The 25,678-nt window shown below is 48.3% G+C and overlaps 1 protein-coding gene across 9 annotated transcripts in view; it reads right to left on the bottom strand.

Annotated features, from left to right (window-relative positions):
- LOC146799881 (uncharacterized) overlaps positions 1-25,678 on the bottom strand; it is a 638,539-nt gene that overhangs the window by 144,151 nt on the left and 468,710 nt on the right. For 8 of the 9 annotated variants that reach the window (XM_085620807.1, XM_085620809.1, XM_085620804.1 and 5 more), the window contains one exon: positions 5,812-5,907. The exons of the other annotated variant lie outside the window; for it this stretch is intronic. In XM_085620807.1, the coding sequence (XP_085476933.1) occupies positions 5,812-5,907 (96 nt within the window). The remainder of the gene's footprint in view (positions 1-5,811; positions 5,908-25,678) is intronic. 9 annotated transcript variants of the gene reach the window in all.

Genomic DNA, 25,678 nt, shown 5'->3' with positions numbered 1-25,678 from the left:
AGTAGTGCAATTTGTATCAGGACCAGTTAGATAAACCCGTAGCTCAGTCCTTGGTAACTGTGGCACGGAGCAGCTGGCTTAATCGAAGGAACATGTGTAAAGCAATTACAAGTATCAAAACAGTCAATAAGTAAGAAACACTACAGAATAAAATCGGACACATTTAAAACAAGCATTGAAAATGCAATAGGTCTCGCCCTCGTTTAAGTTAAAGCAAATCTGTTTGTAATTAGGTGGCTTTTTAGCTTTGCTTTTATTAGTGTTTTTCAAACTTTCATGTATATAACATGCATATGTATGCATATTTGTATATGTATGCATGCATTTATATTTGTATTTATATAGATATGCAGATGTATATATATGTTTATATATATTCACTTAAAAAACCATAGGTTTCACACGTTATAGTTAGCTGGACATTTCCCTCGTAAAAAACCAATTAAATTCCCCCATTATAGTTAGTAAAGGGAACTATAACTCACGCGACCGCAATCCACTGCTGATGACGTCAGATATTACATCACTGTATTTATTCACTTATTTACCCATTTTTATTTCCTTTAACCTTTAGCTATACATATTTAATAAATATTTATTTTACAGAAAGACACATATGTCATCAGTGATGTAATATCTGACGTCATCAGCAGTGGATTGCGGTCGCGTGAGCTATAGTTCCCTTTACTAACTATAACGGGGGAATTTCATTGGTTTTTTACGAGGGAAATGTCCAGCTAACTATAACATGTGTGAAACCTATGGTTTTTTAAGTGAATTTGCAAGGTTTTTTAAATGCTAATTCCTAACTATAACATGTGTGCAACCTATGGTTTTTTCAGTGAATTTGTACGTTTTTTTAAATGCTAAGTTATGTATTTATTTATTTTTTTTAAAGGTTTTTCACCGTTCGCGTACCGTGCACGCACAGTGCGCTTCGCGCCTCGTGCGCGTTCTGTGGGCACACGGTGCGCTTCACGCACCGTGCGCCCACGTTACGCCGTTCGCGTAATTTTCCCGTTTCTACCGTGCGCGCACGGTAAGCGCACTCCGCGATTTTTCGTAAAAATATTAAAAACATTTATGGCCCTTGGGGGTCCTTTGGGGACCCCCTGACAATGGCTAGGGGGTCAGGAACTGTCCACCCTGCCCCCTTTTCATGTTCTCCACCTTTATTTTTCACCTCCCTCTTACTGCGAGAGACAAAATGGCGGCCGACACTTCCTGGTTTCGACCGATTCGAATGTTTACTAAGAGCTAACAACCAATCAGAATTGCGCTCGCGCACGGCAGGGTGCGCTTACCGTACGCGCACGGGGCGCGCCTATAGATATATATATGCTTTTAAATGCTATTTTCTCAGAAAATACTGAACAGATTTACACCAGACCTGCAAAAGGCATATCCCTGACCTGAGGACTACCTTTCTGCCAAATTTCAAGGTTTTCTGTTCAGCCGTTCGGGCTGTAGCGCGGACTAAAGGTCCTATGGGAAAATGCATGGGGAAAACGCGTTTTGGGACCCCCCCTTTTTCTCAGCCCCCGCTTGACGAATTCACCCGAGACTTTCAGGGAAGGAGCGGAGCGGAGCGCCCCACCTATTTTGAACATTTCGCGAGGATTCGTCAATTGACGCAAAAGTTATTCCAAATAGAATGTTGCGGATTTCCTATGGAAACACGGTCCTAACTATAACTATCTACTGGCGACCGCCAGTAGATAATACACATACATAAATGCATATATATATATATATATATATATATATATATATATATGCATATGTGTGCACGTGGAGATTTAGAGAGAGGTAGAGAGTGCCCCTCTCTACGCGAGAGAGGTAGAGGTAGAGAGTAGTAGAGAGTAGTACAGAGAGTAGTAGAGAGTGAGTAGAAGAGAGTGAGCCGTAGAGAGTGAGCCGTAGAGAGTGAGTCGTAGAGAGTGAGTCGTAGAGAGTGAGTCGTAGAGAGTGAGTAGTACAGAGAGTAGTAGAGAGTAATAGAGAGTGGTAGAGAGTGAGTAGTAAAGAGAAGTAGAGAGAGTGGTAGAGAGTAGAGAGTGGTAGAGAGTAGTAGAGGGCTGTAGAGAGTAGTAGAGAGTGAGTAGTAGAGAGTGAGTAATAGAGAGTAGTAGGTAGAGAGTAGTAGAGGGAGTAGTAGAGAGTAGTAGAAGAGTAGTAGAGTGAGTAGTAGAGAGTGAGTAGTAGAGAGTGAGTAGAGAGTAGTAGAGAGTAGTAGAGAGTAGAAGAGAGTAAGTAGTAGAGAGTGAGGAGTAGAGAGTGAGTAGTAGAGAGTGAGTAGTAGAGAGTGAGTAGTAGAGAGTGAGTAGTAAACATACTATAAACATTGAAAATGCAAGTTTTCATTATTTTTCTTAATCCAAACGTTTGCGTGTTTTAAAACCTGCAGGAGATTGGTTTAATTAGAACACGACATGCAGAGAGACATTTTCTAGTCAACCCGGTAGCTCCTGTGACTTATCTTGGGGAGTTATACTCTTGCAGAGATATTTGCACGATCACTGGAATGTATTTCACAAAATAAGTGTAATTTTGCAAACATTATCCACATATCATTAAAAAAAAATAATCGGATACCTATTGCTAAACAAACGTGATAATCATTTATGTATTTTCATTGTGTCGCATTTTAAGCTAGGTGCGTGCATTGATGTGGCAGGAATGGGCATTCATGCATCTATTTATACATAACTTTTGCTATTGTTCGATTTCAGTGTGAACGGAGTTCTTTCAGCTGCTCGGGGCCAAAGACAGGATGTAAATATTTGAGCAGATGACAAACAGCGGATGCGTCTTTCCACAATGTGCACAATTTGCGTGTTGGAAAAGCAGTAACTGCGAGCCCGGGCACAATACATAGCACCAGCAAACAAGACCTTTCATTTTCCTCAATTACCATTTGTTGATTTGGAAATTTAAAACAGACAGATGTAGATCAGCTCCTTGTCAACAGAAACATCCCACTCAAGTACAGTTTTTGTTGGACAAACCAGTGTAATGTGGAACTTTCACTCAATGATGGTGAACAGGGACTACGACTTCCAGATAGGAAGTCTTTGCTCCTTGCCAATCCTTGTAAAACAAGCGCGGGCTCTTTACAGGGCGAACAGAAGATGTGCCCACGGGGACTGGCTTTACTGACGACGGAAAAAAAAGTCCCCAGAGTGTCACGCCGCCAGTAAAGCATCCAATGCCCGCGTGCACATCTTTTTCTTGTTTGTCTCCCGCACACTGTGCATGCTGGAATCGTATCGATTCCAAAAGGTTCTCTTCATGGCAGAGCAGCGCATGCGCTGCTTTTCGCCAGGCCGAGAACTAAAAATGAGCACATTTTTATCTTAAAATAGACCCCAAAAATCTACTGAAGGAAATCGGATATATACATTTTTAAAGGTAAGTAAATCACTGTGATTCATTCTTTGGCAATGCAATAAATCATTGTAAGCGGTTCGATTTAGCAGTTTGTAGCCAAATGACTCGTATAGCTAACTCTCTTCACTTGAACAGGCCACAAGGGGTTGGGGGCCAGCAGTTTCAGCGTCTTTTCTGAATTTGTATTCTGTACCTCAGTCCAGCCAAGAAGTGCTTCTGAAGTGGATATGGAGGATGCTGAAGAGATGGAATGAGTATTTGATGGGCCACCCTGGTACGCACCTGGGGCAACCCTGGTACCCATAAGCATCAGGGGTCGTTACTGGCCTTCAGAATCAAGCTCACACACTGCAGCAGGGGAAGCTAGTGGAGGTACAGTCTCCACTGGTCAACTGGTCTAGAGGTGGCTGTATCCGCAGCGGTTCCTTGCTGGTCAGTAAATCTTTTTCTTTGGGGGACCAGAGTCTACTTTGACTGCATCTTTGGATCCCATGGACTTGGGGACCCCTTGGGAGGGTCAGGACTCAGTCACCTAACGGGCACTTGGGCATCCAGCGGAGGTCGTGCAATTCTAGGCTCTCAAACTGGTTCTGAAGCTTAACAAGAGACTAGCCAACTAACCCCTGCAAGTCACTTTTCCGAGCTGGCACAACTGGAGCTTTTGATGAGAGGGCACAGCAGCCACAGTCCTTTTTGCTGGTCCCTCGGGTGCAGTCCAGTCTGCGGTTCAGCCTCTCTTTGCTGGGTCAAGGGAGCAGCAGGGCAGTCCTTCTGTCTGCTTTCCAGGCCATTAGTGATCTGAGGACTATACGTGTTGGGTGCCATCTTCTCGTTTGTGGGAGGGGAGGACTCACCAGCAAATGGGTCAATAGTTTCCCCAAGAAAACCCTTTCCACTTTACATCACTTACTGAGGGTTTTGCCACCAAACAATCCCAGGATACCCCTCTCTACTCGACTCTAAGATGGCCCAAGTCTTCTTCCCCTGTGAGGAGCCCTAGTCACACCCCTGGTGTGTACCCAGCATAATGAGCCACTCCTCCTGGAAAATCCGTTCTGCAACAGGTTTTCCCACTTTGGAGGAGATGCCAGCTTGCCGGTCTACACTAAGAAGCAGGCAGGCGAAGGTGTGATTGCCATTTGCTTTACTGAGGCAGTAGGCTCAATGAAGCTGGGACATCTGTGGCATCCTGCTGAAGGAGGTCACACCTCCTCCCACAGGCAATTCTCTTTGTTCCCTGTTCCTGGGAGCGCCTCACACTTCCCAGTAGTGGCCAGGATCACCTCACCAAGCCTGTGGACTGAGGAGAAGCCCCAGGAAAACCCCCGATGACCGCACAGCATCTTCAGCATCCTTTAGCATCCTATGTTCCTTGCATTGGGACAATTTCATTGAAGTCAATAGGAAGGGGTCATTGACGTTGGAACTGGCCTGAAGACTACTTTTCTTGACCAGTTAACCGTTTCTGTGGACCTTGCTGATCCTCGGACTAGTTTTCTGCCAGAGTTTGTCACCTAAAGCAGCTCTATGTAAATGAATGATAGTTACCCGCGTTTTTTCTTGAATAGGCTCCTGTGTCAAATTTGTTGCATTTATCAATGCTTTTTTGGTTAAGTGATTTATTATACCGTGTAAATTCTGTATCTCCGGAAAACACTGGTTGATCCTTTTCATTTTGGTGTCTAAAAACATATAAAAATCAAACCTATTCTTATAACTTGATGTCAGGTCTCTTGAGTTTCTAGTTTCTTTCTTCTGTAATTGTTTTGGTGAGGTTTAAAAGCTTTACACGTGTTCCTTTGTGTAAGCCTGACCGTTCAGTGCCACAGATACCCAGCATTGAGCTAAGGTTTAACAAACAAAATCAGACTGGTCCTAAAGGGGTTGGTAAGTCTTTTACACAGTGAGGCCACACAACCACATCATGTAATACACCCAATTTCCTCACTTTGGTGTCTAGTGGTGGGATTCAGAAATTGTGTCAACAGTAACACACAGTTGATGAACACACTGAGAATCCGCCAAGAGTGAGATCTAGAAGGATAATGTTACTTACCCAGTAAGCATCTGTGGAATGTGCTTTGTAAGCACATTCAACAGTCGTCCACGTACAAGGAGATTTTTTTCAGCTTGGAAGCGTAATGATTGTATTTACCATTTTCTTATCAACATATATTTGTCTTTGACTTTCACAAAGCCACACACTGGTTCTTGAATAGGAACTCCAAAGCATAGCTCACAGCCTTGCACTGATATTTGCATTTATTGACAAAGATGGCAGTTATCTTAATTCTGCCCTTTTTTCACAGTACTATTAAGTTCACTTTGTGTGGCTTCAACAACGAGAACACTATCTCCAATATACCGGCAAATGTTGCTCACACACCACTGTTAAGCAAACAAAATATGTACATGACTTGCCTGTCTTTTCTTGTTCATTATTCATCTCCTTCTGGAGCAGTGGCTTCTTGGAAACAGGGAGGCACGGTGAAATCCCAGATTTAGCAAATGGATCAGCTAAAAGAAAGGCAGAATATACGGGAGAAAGTAAACTTAATGCACAAGTTACTTACTTGTGTAACGATATATCTGTAAGAGACATTAGTTAGTGATAGATTCCTTACCTTAGAATATCCCCAGGCATCAGACTGGATCAGGAAAGTTTTTCGTCAGCAGTAACCCTGCGCGTCAGTAGGCGTTGTCGTACGGCTCCGCGTACGTCGCTGGCGTCGTAGCTGTTGAGATGACGTTGTCAGAGCTAGACGCGCTACGCGCACTAACGTCAGTTCTGTACACAACTTTCCCGCGCCAGAAGCGCAGAGCCATGCCAGAGATCGACTACTGGTGCAAAAGAACTAGCGGCCTGAAAGGGATGACCTGAACCCTAGAGAACAGTTCGCAGAACGGGGAGGATGGGCGGGCGGTAAGGAATCTACCACTAACTAATGTCTCTTACAGATATATCGTTACACAAGTAAGTAACTTGTGCATCTGAAAGAGACACGTTAGTGATAGATTCCTTACCTTAGAATACATACCCAAGCAATACCAACCCCGGTGGTGGGTCTGTGAAGTGAGATTACACCAGAATGTCATGGAGAACTGAACTGCCAAAGAAACCGTCTCTCCGGACCCGACTGTCAAGGCAATAGTACTAAGTGAAAGTATGCAGCAAGGCCCAAGTGGCCGCCTGACAGAAGTCTTGCAGGGGGACACCGCGCCCCAATGCTGTGGTAGCTGCCGTCACCCTGGTAGAATGGGCACACAGCCCAACCGGAGGTTCCTTTTTAGCTAGAGAGTAACAGGCTTTAATGCACAAGACAACCCATCGGGAGATAATTTGCTTGTGCACAGCCTGGCCTTTCTTGACGCCCACATAGCCAACAAAGAGCTGGTCATCCACCCGGAACTGTTGTGTGCGGTTGAGATAGAACGAGAGCGCACGTTTTGGGTCCAGACAGTGGAGCCTCTCCTCTCCTCTTGAAGGGTGCGGAGGTGGAAAGAAAGTGGGCAGAGTTACAGTTTGCCCGAGATGAAAGGCAGAGACTACTTCAGGTAGAAAGGAGGGACGTGGTCGAAGCACAAGCAGTCCGGAGGAATCGCCAGGAAAGGAGGTTTGCAGGAAAGAGCCTGGAGCTCACTCACTCGCCGAGCGGAGGTGATGGCCACCAAGAAGACAGTTTTCAAAATCAATAACCACAAAGGACAGTTATGAAGAGGCTCAAATGGAGCGCACATCAGATATGTGAGAACCAGATTCAAGTCCCATTAAGGCATCACAAAAGGAATAGGAGGGAAAAGGTGAGTAATGCCTTTGTGAAATCTATTGACAACCGGGGACTTAAAAAGAGAGGGCAGATCAGGCAACCTAAGAAAGGCTGAAAGAGCAGAAAGGTAGCCCTTAATAGTACCCAAAGCAGGGCCCTGCTGGGCCAAAGAAAGGAGGAACAATAGGACCTCAGAAAGAGGAGCAGCAAGAGGATCAACAGCCTTTGCTGTGCACCATGCCACATATTTTTTCCACCGACAGTCGTGTACCGTTTTAGTGGAGGGACACCTGGCTGTCAGAATCACATTACAGACTTCGGGAGGCAAGTCAAACGGAGTCAGCTGTCGCTGCTCAATCTCCATGCAAGGAGGTGGAGGCTGGACAGGTTCGGGTGGAGGACCGTCCCCTGCTGCTGCGACTGGAGATCCTCCCAAAGAGGCAGTCGTATCGGGGGATCCACGCTCATACTGAGTAGCTCGGGATAACAAACTCTTCGAGCCCAGTCCGGTGCCACAAGAATGACTTGAGCCCGGTCGCGCCTGATCTTCTTCAGCACTCTGGGCAGAAGTGGTATGGGCGGAAAGGCGTACAACAGACCGCAACTCCACTTGCGACGAAAAACGTTGCCTAGCGACTGCCGCCTTGGAGACTCCAATGCGCAGAACTGCTGACAGTGCGCGTTTTCTTCGGTGGCGAATAGATCTAACCAAGGTTCTCCCCACTGCTGAAAGAGACCTTGCACAACCTCAGAGTGAAGACGCCATTCGTGATCCAACATGCACCTTCGGCTGAGTTCGTCCGCCCTGGGGTTCAGGGTACCTGCTAGGTGTTGAACCACCAAGGAAATGCCTTGACGTTCCAGCCACGTCCAAAGACTTACGAGCCTCCTGACATAGGGTCCACGACCCCACCCCGCCCTGTTTGTTGCAGTACCACATGGCAGTGGTGTTGTCTGTTAACACCTGCGCTACTCTCCCCTTGACAGATGGAAAGAATGCTTTGAGTGCAAGTAGGATCGCCCTGAGCTCCAAAAGGTTGATATGGAGCTTGGACTCCCCCGGAGACCAGAGGCCTCTGATCTCCGCCTCTCCCATGTGGCCGCCCCATCCCAGGAGGGACGCGTCTGTCACTACTGTATGCTCCGGTTGGGGAAGGGAGAATGAATGAATGAAAGAATATTTATAGAGCGCGTGGGTACCCGGAGGCATCCCAGCGCTGGCAGGCACTCAGTATGGAACAAAAGAATTGCTGGAAGAGAAAGGTTTTCACCAATTTTCTGAACGCGAGATGATCTGGTTCAGAATGTAAGTGTAGTGGAATACTGTTCCACAGTTTGGCCCCATTGTATGAAAACATTCGACCTCCACTGCGAGCACGTTTGATCTTAGGCACACCAATTAAACCTTTTCTCCCTGACCTGAGATTACGATTGGGGACATCGTTGATTCCAAGAGCGTATCAGTGGCGTGCCCCTTCCTGCCAAGGATTTGTGGATAATGCAGAGTGCTTTAAATTGTACTCTTTGCTGGACAGGAAGCCAGTGAAGAATATCAAAGGCCGGCTTAGGACCGTTTAGGAATATTCATCAGCATACGAGCTGCACAATTCTGTACAATCTAAAGTCTTAATTGTGGCCAAAGGGGCTTCAAGGTAGATCGCATTGGCGTAATCCAGCCGCGACAGTACAATAGCTTGTACAAGTAGACGTCTTGCTAGAAATGGCAACATTGGCAGTACCTTTCTAAATCTTCTGAGCAATCCGTAACAGTTCGCTGCTACTTTACGCAATTGTTCTTTAAAATCTAAGTTACGATCCATCCAAACTCCTAGACTCTTGACACAACTCTTTGGGACACGGGGGGGGGCACCCAAACAAGTGGGCCACAGATGGTGAATATCAGAGGGAGCGGATTACCCAAAGAGCATAAGCTCAGTTTTGGATCCATTGAGCTTCAAGAAGGAGCTGCTCATCCAGTCAAAGACCTTCTGAAGGCAAGTTGCCAGATCAGGGTCTAAATGATTTGGTTGTTTCAAGGAGACAATCAATTGAGTATCGTCGGTATAAGAAACCACCTGTATCCCAAATGGGAGGATTGTTTCTGCCGGCGAACTCATACAAACATTAAACATCGTTGGGCTCAGGGAAGATCCCTGAGGAACCCCACAGGTCAACAAGATAGGCTTAGACGAACAGTCTCCTTCAAACACCGAAAAAACCCTATTTTGAAGAAATGATTGGAGCCACCTAAGAGCCAGCCCGGTCACTCCAGCAGCCCTCAGTCTCTGAAGCATGAGGTAATGGTTGACAGTATCGAAGGCTGTGCTGAGATCCAGAAGGATAAGCGCAGCGCAGCCTCCACTGGCAAGAGTTTTCCTAATGTCTTCTTTAGCCGCCAGTATAGCCGTTTCTGTTACCTGTTGCGGTCTAAAACCAGTCTGGATAACATGAAGACGATTATTATTTTCCAAAAAAGCAGATAAAATCCTGTTAATATATTTCTCTGCTAATTTACTGACCCCTGGCAACAGGGAAATAGGGCGATAGTTTCCCCAGTTCCCTGGGTCAAGATTAGTTTTTTTTTTAAAAGGGCCTTAACTCTTTAGGACTGTCCTGTAATCCAGGAGTTCTGGATGCGGACAATGTCGCAGGCGTGCGGCATCTCGTTGGTGCCGGAGCCCCGGCGCTGCTTGCTGAATGTGTGGGAGCCCAACGACCACAGTCACGAGGCCCAGAGCTGGGCCACGCTGGGGATAATGACGGCGAAGAGGAACATAGCCCAAAAGTGGGAGGTGGGGGAGGTGCCTTCACTGACTGCATGGGGGAGAGATATGGACGTGGCCATGTTTGCTGAGCGCTCAGCGTTTATTAAGCAGGGTTGCCCCCTCAAGTGGGACAAGGTATGGAGGCATGGAACAAATTCAGGGGCGGCATATGTGACCCACCGCCGACGCCACATGATGACACCTCTGATTCAGATTGATGCAGTAGATGTTGGGGCGGCAATGGGAACGGTTGATGCCGGCCATGGACTACATTACCGAGATGCTGTTTCTGTCCGTGGTGTAAATTGGGATGTTGTATTGTCAAAAGATACGATCAAAATGTCTACTCAAGTGTCTTGTTTTGTTCCTAACAAAAACAATAAAAAAAAAAAAAAGGGCCTTAACTCTTGCATGTTTCCATTGATCAGGCACAATCCCAGTTACGAGCAACAAATTTATACAATCCAATATAACAGGTGACACTACTTCAGCAGTTTTTTTGAAGGACACTGGGGGGGCAACATCCAGAGGAGAGCCTGATTTAAGTTCTTTCAGTAATCTTTGCAAGGTTTGGAGGTCCAGTGGGGGGGGGGAAATTTCTCCAGTAGTGGAGTGGGGGGCAATAGATTAACTCCACCACTTGATCCCTCTATTTGTGGGCTAAAAGGCAGTGGAAAAGAATTATAGATAATCCGAACTTTTCCTGCAAAAAAGTCTGCGATTTGGTCACACCGCAGTTGCGCATTCTCCCTATTGGTAACAACAGTAGGTGGGGTGAGAAGGTTGTTTGCAATTTTAAATACCTCCCGCGGGGTATTTGCAGAGAGAATCTTTCCCTGATAATAATGAGCTTCGGCAGTTTTAATTTCCTTTTTATATATTTTAATAGCTTCGCGATATTTAAGTTTACTCATTACTGAAAAATCGTTCCTCCAAAGTCTCTCATGTTTTTTACAGATTTGTTTAAGCTGAAGAAGATTGTGGGAATACTATGAGTTTTGTTTTGTTCCCACGTTTTCTGATATTTTGACTTTAGGAAGGACAGAATTAAGTGCGCGCTCGATCCACTTATTAAAATTTTTATTAGCCACAATGGGATTAAGATGAGATATAGGAATAGTATCATTCAATTCAAGAGGGATCTGCCGCTGACCCAACGCTGGTTCATGAGCCACCACAGCAAGTCCTGTGCAGTGCCCTCCGAGATCTGGACGTAGTCAGACAGGTTCCCCCGATGCTGCGTCCACTGGAACTTCAGGTCCCACTGCAGAGTCCACATATGCCATCTGGCATGATCGATCAGCAGGATGCAGGTGGCCATGAGTGTAGGAAGGTGGATATCTGACTATGGTTACCCCCAACTTTTTGCCTAGTGTCTAGCTGGTTTTTCGACTTGGCCTGAGATCCTGCCATTCAGGGTCTCAGGCTGTCTGCTCTCTCTTTAAAATGGACTCCATGTACCCTAGGTACATACACAATTGGTAAGGATCACCTTATTGGACCCTGTATAGTGTACCCTAGGTACCCAGGGCATAGGTGTACCCTAGGCCTCCCAGGGGCTGCAGCACGTATTATGCCACCCCTGGCCTGGCCTTCCAATCAGACACAACTGGCTGATCACTCAGCTGGGGCAAGGTTGTGTAATCACCCCTTGCTTAGATATAGTATACCTATATCTACCCTTAAAATAGACACATGTGTACCTATCAGCCACTCCTATGGCAGGCCTTAACAATCCTGGAGGCAGAGTGCTTGGTAACATGTGAGATGGTGCTCTAGCATGAGCTGAGCCTGTCTGCAGCTTTCGGAACCATGTCTTTATAGCTGTTCTATGATATAGCCTACCATATACTCTTAAAGTGCCTTATAATCTTAAACGGTTATGGTAACTATGGTTTGGCTTTATCAAAACATGTCGTGTAAGGTGTCTAACACTTTGGAATAATACCCCCATACCATTTCTGGTGATGAGGATATTATTCCTCCCTTCTAGAGGGAGAGACATGTTAAAATCCTACTTTGCTGTTTAACTCTAACCAAAGCCTCAGCATCACAAAATGGATGCTGCTGCCACAGACACGAGTCTGACCTCCTGCTGCTGGGAGTGATCCCGGCAAGGGAGGCTTGGATAATAGGTTTCCTGCTTGGGGACGTGCTAGCACCTCCCCAGACAGACTTTAGTGTATTGGGGCAGGGAGGGCTGAAAGGAATGAGACATGCCTGGGGCACACAAGGTGTCCCATGCATAGTCCAGTTCAAACCGGTGCTGGGGCACTCCATCCCCAGTCCTGGCGCGAAACTGGACAAAGGGAAGGGGGTGTAACCATCCCCCTCCCAGGTCCCACCCATAAGGCGTGACCTAGCAGGCAACCCAGCCCCCCAGATTAGTATAAGTGTGGTAGCTGGGCCCCAGGAGATTAGATTATCCTGAACCTGCAACTTGAACAGAAACTCTGGACCTTCGACATTCGACGAAAGAAGAAGACTGAAGAATCTCCCTTGTGGCCAAGGAGTGGCTACCCTGTGCAAACAGGCAGCATCAAGAGACTTACCCTTTGCTTTGCTGAAGTTCTACGAGGGACCGACCGCAGAGCCTGACCAGAGCCTGGACTTCCAGACTTCTCCGACCCTGATCCACATCCACAGCCGAGCTGAGATCCGTGGAGGAGACGAGAGACGTGGGACCAGCTACCTGGGAAAAGTGGCGAGTATCTTCCAGCGCCGCTTCTGAGGTACCCTCGAAGTTGTGCACCGGGGATTGAGAAACCCCAACCCCCAGCACCATCTGCACCGAAGATCAGCCCCCCCACACTCCACGAGTCCTGCGTGGGGCCCTTCTGCATTTTCCTGCTTGCCGCGTCTGCCCGGTTGCTTGCCCGTTGGCTAGCGGCCTTTGCGACGACACACCTTTGAATTTCCACTGCTGGTTTGGCTCCTCCAGACTGGCTCCTGCTCCTCTGCAAAAGAGAAGCAACCCGGACCTTCCTGGTCTGCACCAGAAGCAAGTCCTCTATTCTTCGTGGGTACCGCTTGCCAAGGCTTGGTGAGTCCTAGTTCGACTTCGACGCCGCCGACAGCAAGAACCTTCGTGGGACAGCTCGCCTCCTGGTCCTGGTCGTCCTCGACATCTCCTGGTACCCATGGCTGCTGCGACAAGCTTCACCTCTTCACCTGCATCTTCACGACATCGCCTGGTTCCTTCCTGGTTCCACGTGGTCACTGGCTAGTGACCCAGACTCTGTCCCCTCTGCTTGCAGGTATCCTCTCTTCTTGATCCCGGCCTTGGGATCCACCGGACACTCTTCACTGACTGCCTGTCAGCAACTTTCCTTCAGGCATCCATAGAAGTCCACGACGAAACCCGACGCAAGTTCACACCTATGCACCCGCAGCCCATGGGCTAGGTAACTTGGGTACTCCGGTGCTCACAAGGGCATTGACTGTCCTAGGGTCTAGTTTCCGAGTCTCGACTTTCTAGCTATACTAGAAGTGTCCTAAAACTGCTTATTTCTGAACTGCTAGTGATTCTATCGACTTTTACGCATTACGCGTGAGTGTTTCCACTCTGCACCTAAATCCCGTGGGCCTCCCACTTCCTAACTGTTGGTAGTGTAGTGTGGCCCCAGCGATTCCCTAGGCCTAGGCCTATTCTATTTCCGTGACAGTGGTCCTTATACCACTTCTCTAGTATATGGTTTGCATGGCCCCTAGGGCCTAACTGTATTACTTACCTGTGTGACTTAATGTATGCTTAAATAAGACTGTGTTGTACTTACCTCGAATCTCATAAAGAGTGCTGAGGGTTTGACTAGAATAAATACACTTTATTTTATATATATATCTGTTGTGGTGTCCTTTCATTTGGTATTCAAGGGATTATATATGGTATAACAGCTGGCTTCACATGCCATTCAGAGTTTAGCCTAAGACTGCTCTTGTCCATGCTACCACTAGGATAGCTGGTCTATAAGGTTGACTTTACAACCAATCACCATAAGGGTTGTTTGGACTGATATAAGGTGTACACTAGAACTAGTGACATCATACATAAGGCCAACTTCTCACAATGAGGCCCAGCAGCCTCAGTGCCTTCCTGACCGAAACCCAGGACCAGGGCCGAAAGATCGGAATCATATCCCAAATGTCCTGGACTCGCTGTTTGGGAAGATAAACCTAAAACTGCGCCGTATCCAGAACTGCTCCGATGAAGAGGAGATTCTGAGAGGGAATCCGGTGCGACTTCGCCACGTTGATGGAAAACCCCAGCAAATGCAGGAGGTCGGCCGTAGTCTGAAGGTGGGAGACACCTGCCTGGGGCGAGCCCGCCTTCAACAGCCAGTCGTCGAGATAGGGAAGACTGAAACCCCTGATCTGCGCAGATCAGCTGCGATCATCGCCATCACTTTCGTGAACACCCGAGGGGCGCTGGTAAGGCCGAAAGGGAGCACGGTGAACTGAAAGTGCTCGTGGCCCACCGTGAACCGTAGGTAACGCCGGTGGGCTAGCAGGATGGGGATATGAAAATAAGCATCCTGCAAGTCCAACGCTACCAGCCAGTCTTGCGGGTCTAGGGCAGACAAGACCTGAGCAAGCGTGAGCATCTTTAACTTCTCCTTCCGGAGGAAGCGATTGCCGTTCCGGAGGTCTAAGATAGGGCGCAGACCTTTGTCCTTCTTTGGAACCAAGAATTAGTGGGAGTAACAACCACGACCTACTTCTGGCGTCGGAACGTGATGGGACATACCCCGATTCCGCTTTTGAAGGTAGTTCAGGCTAAACTACTTCCCTCAATTGCTTATGGCAGCGAGGCAATGCGGGGAAGAGATGCAAAGGAACTGGACAACACGCAGGTCAAAGCCTATAGAATTATGTTCAGCCTTCCGTCCTATACATCACCCGCTCAAATAAGGCTGGAGTTTGAACTCCTATGACAAGATCTAGCTAGGTATGGCACTTATATGATCTGCTTGTACAGGATCAGAAGTGCCACCACAAACACGTTAAAACAACAGGTGTGGCAGGATATACAGCATAGGGAGCACTCCCAAGCCAGAAGCTACCTTCAGCTAGCCTTAGAATCTACCAATCTCACAGAACTCTGGGATGCACAAATTGGCTACCCCAACTTCAAAAAACAGGTCTGGAAATCCCTAAAAACAAATTCCTTTGATGGAGGACAAAGCAAGCTTCTCAAATAGATCGCATGCCTGGATGACTCCTATAAACTTGTGGCTCCACAACCATTTTTCAACCAGGGTTACCCGAAGTCCATAAAAATGAACTTTTTGAGGCACAGGATGGGAATCTTTCCGTGCGCTCAACATTTTCCACCATGGCTAAGGACACAAGCACAAGAGCAGTGCAGGTTGTGCAAAACTAAACAAGGCGACATAGATCATCTAATCTGCTTATGCAAGGAACTGCACCAAGCACGGCAACAGTTTTTTAAAGAACCATTCAATCAGAAAGGCATCCGCACTAGGAGGCAAGCGGTGCTAGCCTGTTTAAACCCAGAAAATACAAAACTAAACTGCAGACTTGTAAAATTCCTTTTGCTGGCTGAACAAAACATGCCCAAAACTACTTCTGGAGTCAGAACGTGCTCGATGGCCCCCTTGGCCAAGAGGGACGTAACTTCCTGCTGGAGAAGTGCCAAGTGTTCCCCCGACATGCGGTGGTACTGAGGTGGCATGGCTGGAGGGGTAGATTCGAGGGGAGGGATTAGCCCCTTCAGACCATTTGCAGAACCCACCTGTCCGAGGTTATGGAGCGCCAGTGGGGAAGGTGATGGCGAATCCTGCCACCCACTGGCGTCAGGTGGGCCTCAAACACCGGACTAGGAAGGTTTAGTGGCGGCGGCGGCGGCAGGGGAGGTGGTGGACTGACCCGTCCGCTGTCCTCGGGACCCACCACGGCAGGTCCTAAGGCCACGGCTGCGCTGAGACTATGGCTGCGCAGCCTTGCGGGTCTGAAAAGAACGCACCTGGGTGCCCCGACTTTGACCTCGAAAGTACTGAAAAGCAGGCACAGAGGGAGTACGCATGGTGGCGAGACCCAAGGACTGGGCCGTAGCCAGAGAGTCCTTAAAGCGTTCCAGGGTGCTATCCGCCTTATCACCAAAGAGGCGTGTACCATCAAAGGGCATGTCCAACAGAATGTTCTGGACATCCCCGGAGAAGCCAGTAGTTAGGAGCCAAGCATAACGATGGAGCGCCACAGTTGTGGAAATTTCCCTACTGAGAGAATCGGCAATGTCAAGCCCACAACGAGTAGTACATTTTGCAGCATCTCTCCCTTCGGTAATGGCTTGGGAGAGAACTGCCCGTGCTTCCACAGGGCACTGAGGCAGCACCTGTGCCACAGTGTCCCACACAGAATGGTTATAGCTGCCTAGCAGGCACACAGTATTCACCGCCCGCAACCCAGAGCTGGCAGATGTGAAAATCTTTTTCCCAAATTGCGCCAGTTTCCTAGATTCCTTGTCCGGAGGAGATGAACGCACTCAGCGAGGCAGCAGCCTGGACAACCAAACTCTCAGGCGTCGGGTGTTGTGTGAGAAAGCTGGGATCGCCCGGCGCCGGGCGATGGTGGCGCACCACACCCTTGTCTACAGGGACTCCTGTGTTAGGTTTAATCCAGGTGCCCAACAGTATATCAGTAAGCGCTTGATTGAGGGGCAGTAACGGTTTCGCAGAGGAGGACTGCGGCTGCAGGACCTGAGTTAGGAGATTGGTCCTGATAGGTACAGAAGGGGGCTTGAGGTTAAGAGCCTCAGTTGCCCTACGCAAAACCACCGAAAAAGTCCCAACCTCCTCCGTGGCCACGGAAGAAGGGGACAGAGTACCACGGACTGGAGAGAAATCTAGATACACTGCACCCTCCACATTGCCTTCCCACGCAGGCTCATCCTCGCATTGAGCTGCAAGAGGGTCCTCAGACCCCTCCCAGTATTCCCCCTTCGTCCACCGGTTGCTGAAGAGGCCGGTAAGGACGAGGTGCCCTGGAAAACGGGATAAACTCCCCTCCAAGAAATGGAATGGGAGGGTAAGATACCAGTCCCGGTTCGGCGCCGTCCGGCGTCAGTGGCGGTGCCGCTCCCGATGCCGAAGCGGGATCCAGGGCCGGCGCCGAGGCCGGAGCCGAGGCCAGAGCCGGCGTAGTAGAGGCCAGTGGCGGCGGCACGGAGCCAAACCCTTCCGACGGATCCGCGGGGACCCGGCGAGGCAAACAAATGGCGCAAGGCCAACATAAAGGCCTGCACCTCATCCAAAGTCGCGTGCGGGCCTGGAAATGGTGGGTAGACCGCAGGCAACGACGGAGGCTCCAACGGAGCCATGGGGGATTACCGCCTGCCCCCTCCACCACGTCCCGTGACAGGTGAGGGGTAGAGGAAGAGCGACGTCACTTCTTTGACTTTTTATGGCACCTAGACTTACCTGTCCCCGATTCTGACGAGCGATGCTGATGGCTCCGCGACCGGTCCCTTGACCTCCCACAGGATCGGGACCTCATTCGGCGCAGGACCTCATTCGGCGCAGGACCTCAATCTGCACGGAACCAACTGCCGCCTCCAACAACTTTCGGCAACGCTCCCGCAATGCTGTCAGCGCCATGGCCCAATAATCAGGGCACGCCTCGGGGTCATGGGCGTGCCCCAAGCCGAAGAGACACACGTCGTGAGGGTCCGATACTGACATGTTTCGACGGCAGGCACTACAGGACTTAAACCCGGGCATTACTATTGCACTAGGCGTCAAGTACACGACAAAACAAGTTGTCAGAAACCAAGTTAAAACTTTTAACTAGGGGTACCGCTCTCTCTCGAATCTGCGCTGCTGCACAGAAAAAGAAAGAACTAACGTCAGCACGCGTGGGCTCGTCTAAGTAGCTCTGACGACGTCATCTCAGCGGCTATGACACCAGCGACGTACGCGGAGCCGTGCGACGACGCCTACCGACACGCAGGGGTACTGCTGGCAAAAAACTTTCCGGATCCAGTCGGACGGCTGGGGCTTTTCTAAGGTAAGGAATCTATCACTAATGTGCTTCTTTCAGATAGTAGAAGGACAACGCTTGGTGGACAGGGGAGGGGTAGGAGTGCTCTTCAGATTTTGCCTCAAATAAATTGGCAGCCTAGTGCCCATTAGCAGGTTACAAAATGGTACTTTATAATAAATCACCAACACTGTGAAGATGACAGTAAGAATCCTTGAAAATTTTCTAAGTTGTTGGAAATGTTTATAGGCCCACTACAGAGCAAGTGGCACTTCACGGACACGCTCACATTTGGACTAGAGCAGCTCAGGCAACTGAGGTTTACAGAGACACAGCCATCTCTTTGGCCGTCCATGGGGGAAGATTTGGAGCAATAAGCCACTCTCACTGCTAAGACAGAAATGTATAGATATCTTTGCATTTTATGCAACAGAACTTCTATCTACTTTGGGCATTAAAGGTTGAGCTGTCCCAGAAGGTATTTATCCCACCCAAGCTTAGTTTATAAGGAAACTTTGAAAACATTGAAAAAGAGCTCCAAGGAGATGCTTTTTGCCTAAAACTCTAATACAATACATCAAAAAGCGGTTGTGAAATTTATAGGAAAGGGGATTTTTATGTGGTGTGTTTGGGAGACTTCACCACGTAATAATAGTGCAATTTGTATAGAGTACAGTCAGATAAACCCTTAGCTCAGTCCTTGGTAACTGTGGCACGGAGCAGCTGGCTTAATCAAAGGAACATGTGTAAAGCATTGAGGGGTTCCCCAAGGTCAGGGATGCACTCTAGTTACACCCTCAGCGGCACTAGGGCGGCCGGGTGCTGAGGCCCAATGTTATCCAATGGGGGATAGGGGGCCTCCGGTTGGTGGCTGCTGACGAGCAGGCCATTTGGTTTTCTGAGCAAAGCTCCTGGACTTTAGCTCAGGGCAAATGGGGAAACAAAGTAGCAACAAACGTGCATCTTCAGCGGCACTAGGGCGGCCGGGTGCAGGGTGACGTTTTGGCGTCGGGCGCCCTGTTGTTTGCAATGGGGAACCTCCGGTTTGCAAAGGCACTGCAGGCGTGGGGACGAAGGTCTTCTGGGTGCGACCACCACTTCGAGAGGGAAGTTGGGATTGGCTAGGCACCGTCGGATTGGCCACCAAAGGCCCGGGGGCATTGGGTGCAGGGGTGCCTTTTGGGGTCGGATCTTCTTACCAGCTCCTGGTCGCGATTGGGGGGACTTTCTGGATTTAGGCTGAAGGCGTCAGCTGGAGGCTTGAGGTAGGTCAGGGGCCGCCGGATCACGGGTTAGGATCGAGCTCAGGCCGTGGATGGAGGCTTACAGGTTGGGGCGGATCCGCGGTGTCCGGCCGGAACCAGAGGTTGAAGATGAACAAATCCAGTGTTCACCGGAGACACAGTCTTTGAGGTTGAAGGCAGGCAGGTCCTCCAGGGTTTTCGAGGTTGCTGGCTGCAGGACACACCGGGATTTTGCAGGTTCGAGGTGGACACAGGCCGGTCTTTATTCTTGTTAGCTTCTGCACGGGTCCTTCATCTCTTGTCGCGGGTTCTTGTCTGCTTTCTAGGTTCAGGGCTGCCCCCTAAATACTCTATTTAGGGAGTGTTTTAGGGGGCTCTAGGTCAGTAGCTAATGGGCTACTGACCTTAGGGTTGCTACACCCTTGGTGTGCTTACCCCACGTGGGGGAGTGAGCACAATCCCTAATCCTGATTGGAGAGTGCCCGCCATCTGTAAAATGGTGGGCACTGAAGAGTGGGCTTCACCTCGCCTCCCCCACCTGAGGGGTGAAGTTGGCAGAGGTGGGCACACCTTCTGGGCTGGCTAGTTTTTCCCGCCTGTCTTCCCGCTGAAAAGGAGGGGAAACAGAAAGGGGGTCTGCTCCTGATAGCAGGCGAGGCTGGGGGCCGCATTACAAAGGCTGCCAGGCTTTTGACGCTCCCCTGCCACAGATGGCTTTTACTGGCCTGGTGGAGGTGTGAACCCCTCCGCCCAGGAAAGGCTTTGTTTCTGGGCTGAGGGAGCGAAGGCTCCCACCCTAGGGTCCAGAAACATGTATTGTGGTGACAAGCTGGTGTGTACCAGTCAGGGAACCCACCAGCGACTGGTCGTCTCTCAGGGGGCATCTCTAAGATGTACTCTGAGTGCAAATTTCATTAAATCTCACACTGGCATCAGTGCGAGTTTAACGTGCTGACTTCTCATTTTTTCGTGTAGCCATTATGGTGCTGTGGAGATCGAAATGACAAGCTCCCAGCACCATATACTCTTAATGGCAGCACTACACTTACAATGTCTTAAAATGAACAGACACTGTAGGGGTAAAGGGCTCATTCATCTGTACCCTCACCACTGGCATAGGGCACCCAGCGAGAGGGGTGACTAATCTATGCCAGGGCAGTGGGTTGTAGGCATGACACACAGGGATGTGTGCCATGCCGACACCACTTTGTTCTGCACTAAAACACGCAGCCTGCAAAAGGCAGTGTGTGTGTGTGTAAAGATACAGGGCCTCTAAGGGCGGCACAATAAGTACTGCAGCCCTTAGAGGTCCTCCCTGGACACAGTGCCCTGGGTACCTGTGGTACCATTTACACGGGACTGACCTGGGGCTACAGATGCCAATTGGGTCAGTTTGGGGAAAAGAACACAGACCCTGGGAACATTATTGGCATGGACCCAGGGCATATCAAGTCAAAGTGCATCAGTAGTCTGGTAAAAAATGTGTGTGTGGGGGGGTTACTGCAACAGAAACCCATTTTCCTACAGTTTAGTTCAGCAGTTTGTAGCCAAATGGCTAGTACAGCTACCTCTCTTCACTTGGACAGGCCACAACGGGTTGGGGGCCAGTCACAGGGACCACCGGGGTCCAGAGAGACTGTTTTCTGAATTTTTATTCTGTACCTCAGTCCAGCCAAGAAGTGCTTCTGATGTGGAGATGGAGGATGCTGAAGAGATGCAGTGAGTATTTCTGGGGCCACCCTGGACCCACCTGGGGCAACCCTGGTACCCATAAGCATCAGGGGTCGTTACTGGCCTTCGGACTCATGCTCACACACTGCAGCAGGGGAAGCAAGTGCAGGTACAGTCTCCACTGGTCAACTGGTCTACAGGTGGCAGTGTCCTCAGCAGTTCCTTGCTGGTTAGTAAATCTTTTTCTTTGGGGGACCAGAGTCTACTTTGACTGAGTCTTTGGATCCCATGGACTTGGGAACCCCTTGGGAAGGTAGGACTCAGTCACCTAACAGGTACTTCGGCGTTCAGCGGAGGCCGTGCAATTCTGGGCTCTCGAGCTGGTTCTGAAGCTTAACAAGAGACTAGCCAACTAACCCCTGCAAGTCACTTTTCCGAGCTGGCACAACTGGAGCTTTTGATGAGAGGGCACAGCAGCCACAGTCCTTTTTGCTGGTCCCTCGGGTGCAGTCCAGTCTGCAGTTCAGCCTCTCTTTGCTGGGTCAAGGGAGAAGCAGGGCAGTCCATCTGTCTTCTTTCCAGGCCATTAGTGATCTGAGGACTATAGGTGTTGGGTGCCATCTTCTCATTTTTGGGAGGGGAGGACTCACCAGCAAATGGGTCAATAGTTTCCACGAGAAAACCTTTCACACTTTACATCGCTTACTGAGGGTTTGGCCGCCAAACAATCCCAGGATACCCCTCTTTACAGGACTCTAAGATGGCCCAAGGCTTCTTCCCCTGTGAGGAGCCCTAGTCACACCCCTGGTGTGTACCCAGCATAATGAGCCACTCCTCCTGGAAAATCCGTTGTGCAACAGGTTTTCCCCCTTTGGAGGAGATGCCAGCTTGCCGGTCTACACTAAGAAGCAGGCAGGCAAAGGTGTGATTGCCATTTGCTTTACTGAGGCAGTAGGCTCAATGAAGCTGGGACATCTGTGGCATCCTGCTGAAGGAGGTCACACCTCCTCCCACAGGCAATTCTCTGTGTTCCCTGTTCCTGGGAGCGCCTCACACTTCCTAGTAGTGGCCAGGATCACCTCACCAAGCCCGTGGACTGAGGAGAAGCCCCAGGAAAACCCCCGGCGACCGCACAGCATCTTCAGCATCCTTTAGCATCCTGTGTTCCTTGCATTGGGACAACTTCATTGAAGTCAATAGTAAGGGGTCATCGACATTGGAACTGGACCGGAGACTACTTTTCTTGACCAGTTAACGGTTTCTGTGACTTGCTGATCCTCAAACAGTTCCCTGCCGGAGTTTGTCGCCTAAAGCAGCTCTATGTAAATGAATGATAGTTGCCCGCGATTTTCTTGAATAGGCTCCTGTGTCAAATTTGTGATTCATTATACCGTGTAAATTCTGTATCTCCGGAAAACACTGGTGGATCCTTTTCATTTTGGTGTCTAAAAATATATAAAAATCGAATCTATTCTTATAAATTGGTGTCAGATTTCTTGAGTGTCTAGTTTCTTTCTTCTGCAATTGTTTTGGTGATGTTTGAAAGCTTTACACTTGTTCCTTTGTGTAAGCCTGACCGTTCAGAGCCACAGATACCCAGCATTGCGCTAAGGTTTAACAAACAAAATCGGACTGGTCCTAAAGGGGTTGGTAAGTCTTTTACACAGTGAGGTCACACAACCACATCATGTAATACACCCAATTTCCTCACTTCGGTGCCTAGTGGTGGGATTCAGAAAATGTGTTAACAGTAACATACAGTTGATGAACACACTGAGAATCCGCCAAGAGTGAGATCTAGAAGGATAATGTTACTTACCCAGTAAGCATCTGTTCTTGGCATGTAGAGCTGTAGAGTCTCATGCTGTGCATAGCTCGCCATCTAGAGTTCGGTCCGGATGTTTGCACTTGTTTTTCTTAGAAGAAGTCTTTCCAGTCACGAGGTAGGTGACTCCTTCTTTCGATGATAGTGCCCATGGGCATCTACTCCATTGTTGAATTGTTTGCCGCAGAGAGTGAGAATAGAGTAGTAGTAAAGAATAGAAGTGTCCATGCGTATGTATGTATATTAAATTGAGAACTGCAGGTGCTACAGGGATCCGGGTGGGCGCATGTGACTCTACAGCTCTACATGCCAAGAACAGATGCTTACTGGTAAGTAACATTATCCGTTTGAGGCACGTGAGCTGTAGATCAAATACTGTGCATAGATCACATAGCAGTATCCTCCACAAGCGGTGGCTAACCTGTAGCTGGTGGAGTTGTCTGAAATAGGGTCTTAAGTACTGCTTGACCCACATTGGCTTGTTGTCTTGCTGACACATCTACACAATAATGTTTAGTGAATGTGTGCGGTGTAGACCATGTTGTAGCTTTGCAAATGTCAACAATAGAAGTGTTCCCTAAAAAAGCCTTGGTGGCCCCTAGCTTACGAGTGTAATGTACCCTAAGGGGTACAGTTAGAGTTCTCTTTGCTTTCACATAGCAGGTTAAAATTCACTTAACAATCCACCTAGCAATACCTGATTTGGAGATCGGAATGCCTTTGTGTGGTGGTGCAAAAGCAACAAAGAGTTGTTTTGTTTTACGAATTTCTTTTGTCCTTTCAGTGTAGTACAAGAGTGCTCTTCTACCATCTAAGGTGTGTAGAGCTCTTTCTGCAACTGAATCAGGTTGAGGAAAGAATACGGGTAATTCTACCGACTGATTTATGTGAAATGCAGATACCACCTTAGGTAAAGATCAAGGATTAGTACGAAGAACCACTTTGTCTTTGTGTAGTTGGAAAAATGGTTCTTGTAGGGTTAATGCCTGTAATTCACTCACTCTCCTTAATGATGTGATTACAATATGGAATGCTGTTTTCCAAGAGAGGAACTGTAGTTCGCATTTGTGCATGGGCTCAAAAGGTGGGCCCATCAACCTTGTAAGGACTATATGAAGATTCCACAGTGAAGCTGGTGGAAGTTTTGGTGGTGTGAATCTTTTTAGTCCTTCCATGAAAGCTTTGATCACAGGTACTCTAAACAACAACAAATGCGGTGTATTTTGTAGATATGCAGCAATTGCCGCTAGGTGTAGTCTGATAGAGGTATAAGCCAAAGCTGACTGTTGCGAGTGTATAGATAGCATATGACGTTCTGTATGGAAGCATCAAGAGGGCTGATATGATTGTTACCACAGTAGATAACACATCTCTTGCACTTAGCTGCCTAGCAGGCACTTGTAGTAGGTCTTCTAGACTCCCTAATGATATTCATACATTCTGGTGGAAGTTTAAGTAACCAAACTCTAAGATTTCAGGAGACGGATCGCGAGGTTCAGCTGTTTGGGATCTGGGTGTCTGATTTCTCCATGGCTCTGTGTGAGGAGACTGGAGGTTAAATGCAGCATTTGATGGGGAACCAGAGATGGCTCCAACAGGTTTGTGAACAAAGGTTGACGTGCCCATTTGGGAGTGTAGGAAAGTGGCTCTGTATATACTGTTCCCAAATAGGTACAGTGTGTACAAAGTCCACAGTCCCCAGACGTTTGTCAGAGGCTAAAGTTAGATATAACCCTACTCTCTGAAGTGGGAGCTTTGTCGAGCAGTAAAGCAGTATCAGAGGACAGTGTAAAGCATTTGTTGTACACACTCAGTCAGCAAATGAATCCACACACTCAAGAACTAAACTCTAGGCCAATGGTTTTTGTATAAAAATATGTAGTTTTATTTTAGAACCAACAATAGGTATCAAAATATACTTTCTCAGATTGAGAGGCTTTAGATAAATACTTTTCATAGGCAATAGACTTTGGATGTAATAGATACAGTTGTTGCAACAGGCAACACAATTTCAAACACAATTATACATTGAGCTCAATGGGAATTTCTAGTAAAATGCAATAGATTACTTTTTGGATTACTTTTCTTACCACAAGACTGGATCCTAGATTCAGTCCTGGGACAGTTCCTGTAAACAGTTGAGTAAAAGCATTTTGGTTACAGTAGTGATTTTTAAGCAATATTTTGGTATTTTAAAAGTTGACACAAACTTTTTCTCATAGAATCACCAATGTTATCCTATGGGAGGAATTTCACTTAGCAGGTAAGTGGGGCTATTGTTACTTTTTCTAACTCCGTGTTGGATCCTGGATCCAGCACTGGGGCACCACCTGTAAACAGGTGAAATAATGTGTTTTGGTTTTACAGGCGATTTTTAACGAATATTTGTAAGTTTGCAAAAACCAGGCAATGTTATCCTATGGAAGGAAATTCAAGTTGCAGGTAAAGTATGTTCTCGTTACTTTTGTAATCCAGTGCTGGACTCCTAGGTTCAGCACTGGGACATTTATCTAAAACAGGTAAGTAATTATGTTTTCATCGCTGGTGTGATTTTTAAAGATCAGTACAGTTGTTACACCCTCAGCAGCACAGGGGCAGACGGGTGCAGAGTGAGTTAGGCCCAATGTTATCCTATGGGAGGCAGGGGACCCTTGATTGGTGGCTGCTGGCTAACAGGCCACGCAGCTGTGGGAGCTGGGCTCCTGGTCACTTGCTAAGGGCCAATGGGGAAGTAGAGTAGAGAAGAGATTGCACTGCCAGGGGCACTCGGGCGGCTGGGTGCAGGGTGCTTTTGAGCCGTCGGGTGCTCAATGGATTGCAATGGAGAAGCTCATAAACAAACAAAGGCTAAAGATTCTTCAGGTGTGACCACCACTTGGAGGGGTAAGTTGGGTAGTTGGAGAATAAGTAGGCACCCAGGAGTTGGGCACAGGGGGCCGCAGGGTGCAGGGGTGCCATTTGGTGTCGGGAAATCTTACCCTTGGCTGGTCGCGATTGGAGTGGTCCCTGGTTCTGAGGCTG

This window comes from Triturus cristatus, chromosome 8, assembly GCF_964204655.1.
Source record: "Triturus cristatus chromosome 8, aTriCri1.1, whole genome shotgun sequence".
NCBI lineage: Eukaryota > Metazoa > Chordata > Amphibia > Caudata > Salamandridae > Triturus > Triturus cristatus.
Note: the sequence above shows the minus strand (reverse complement) of the source record. Positions and strands in the feature narration are given on the sequence as shown.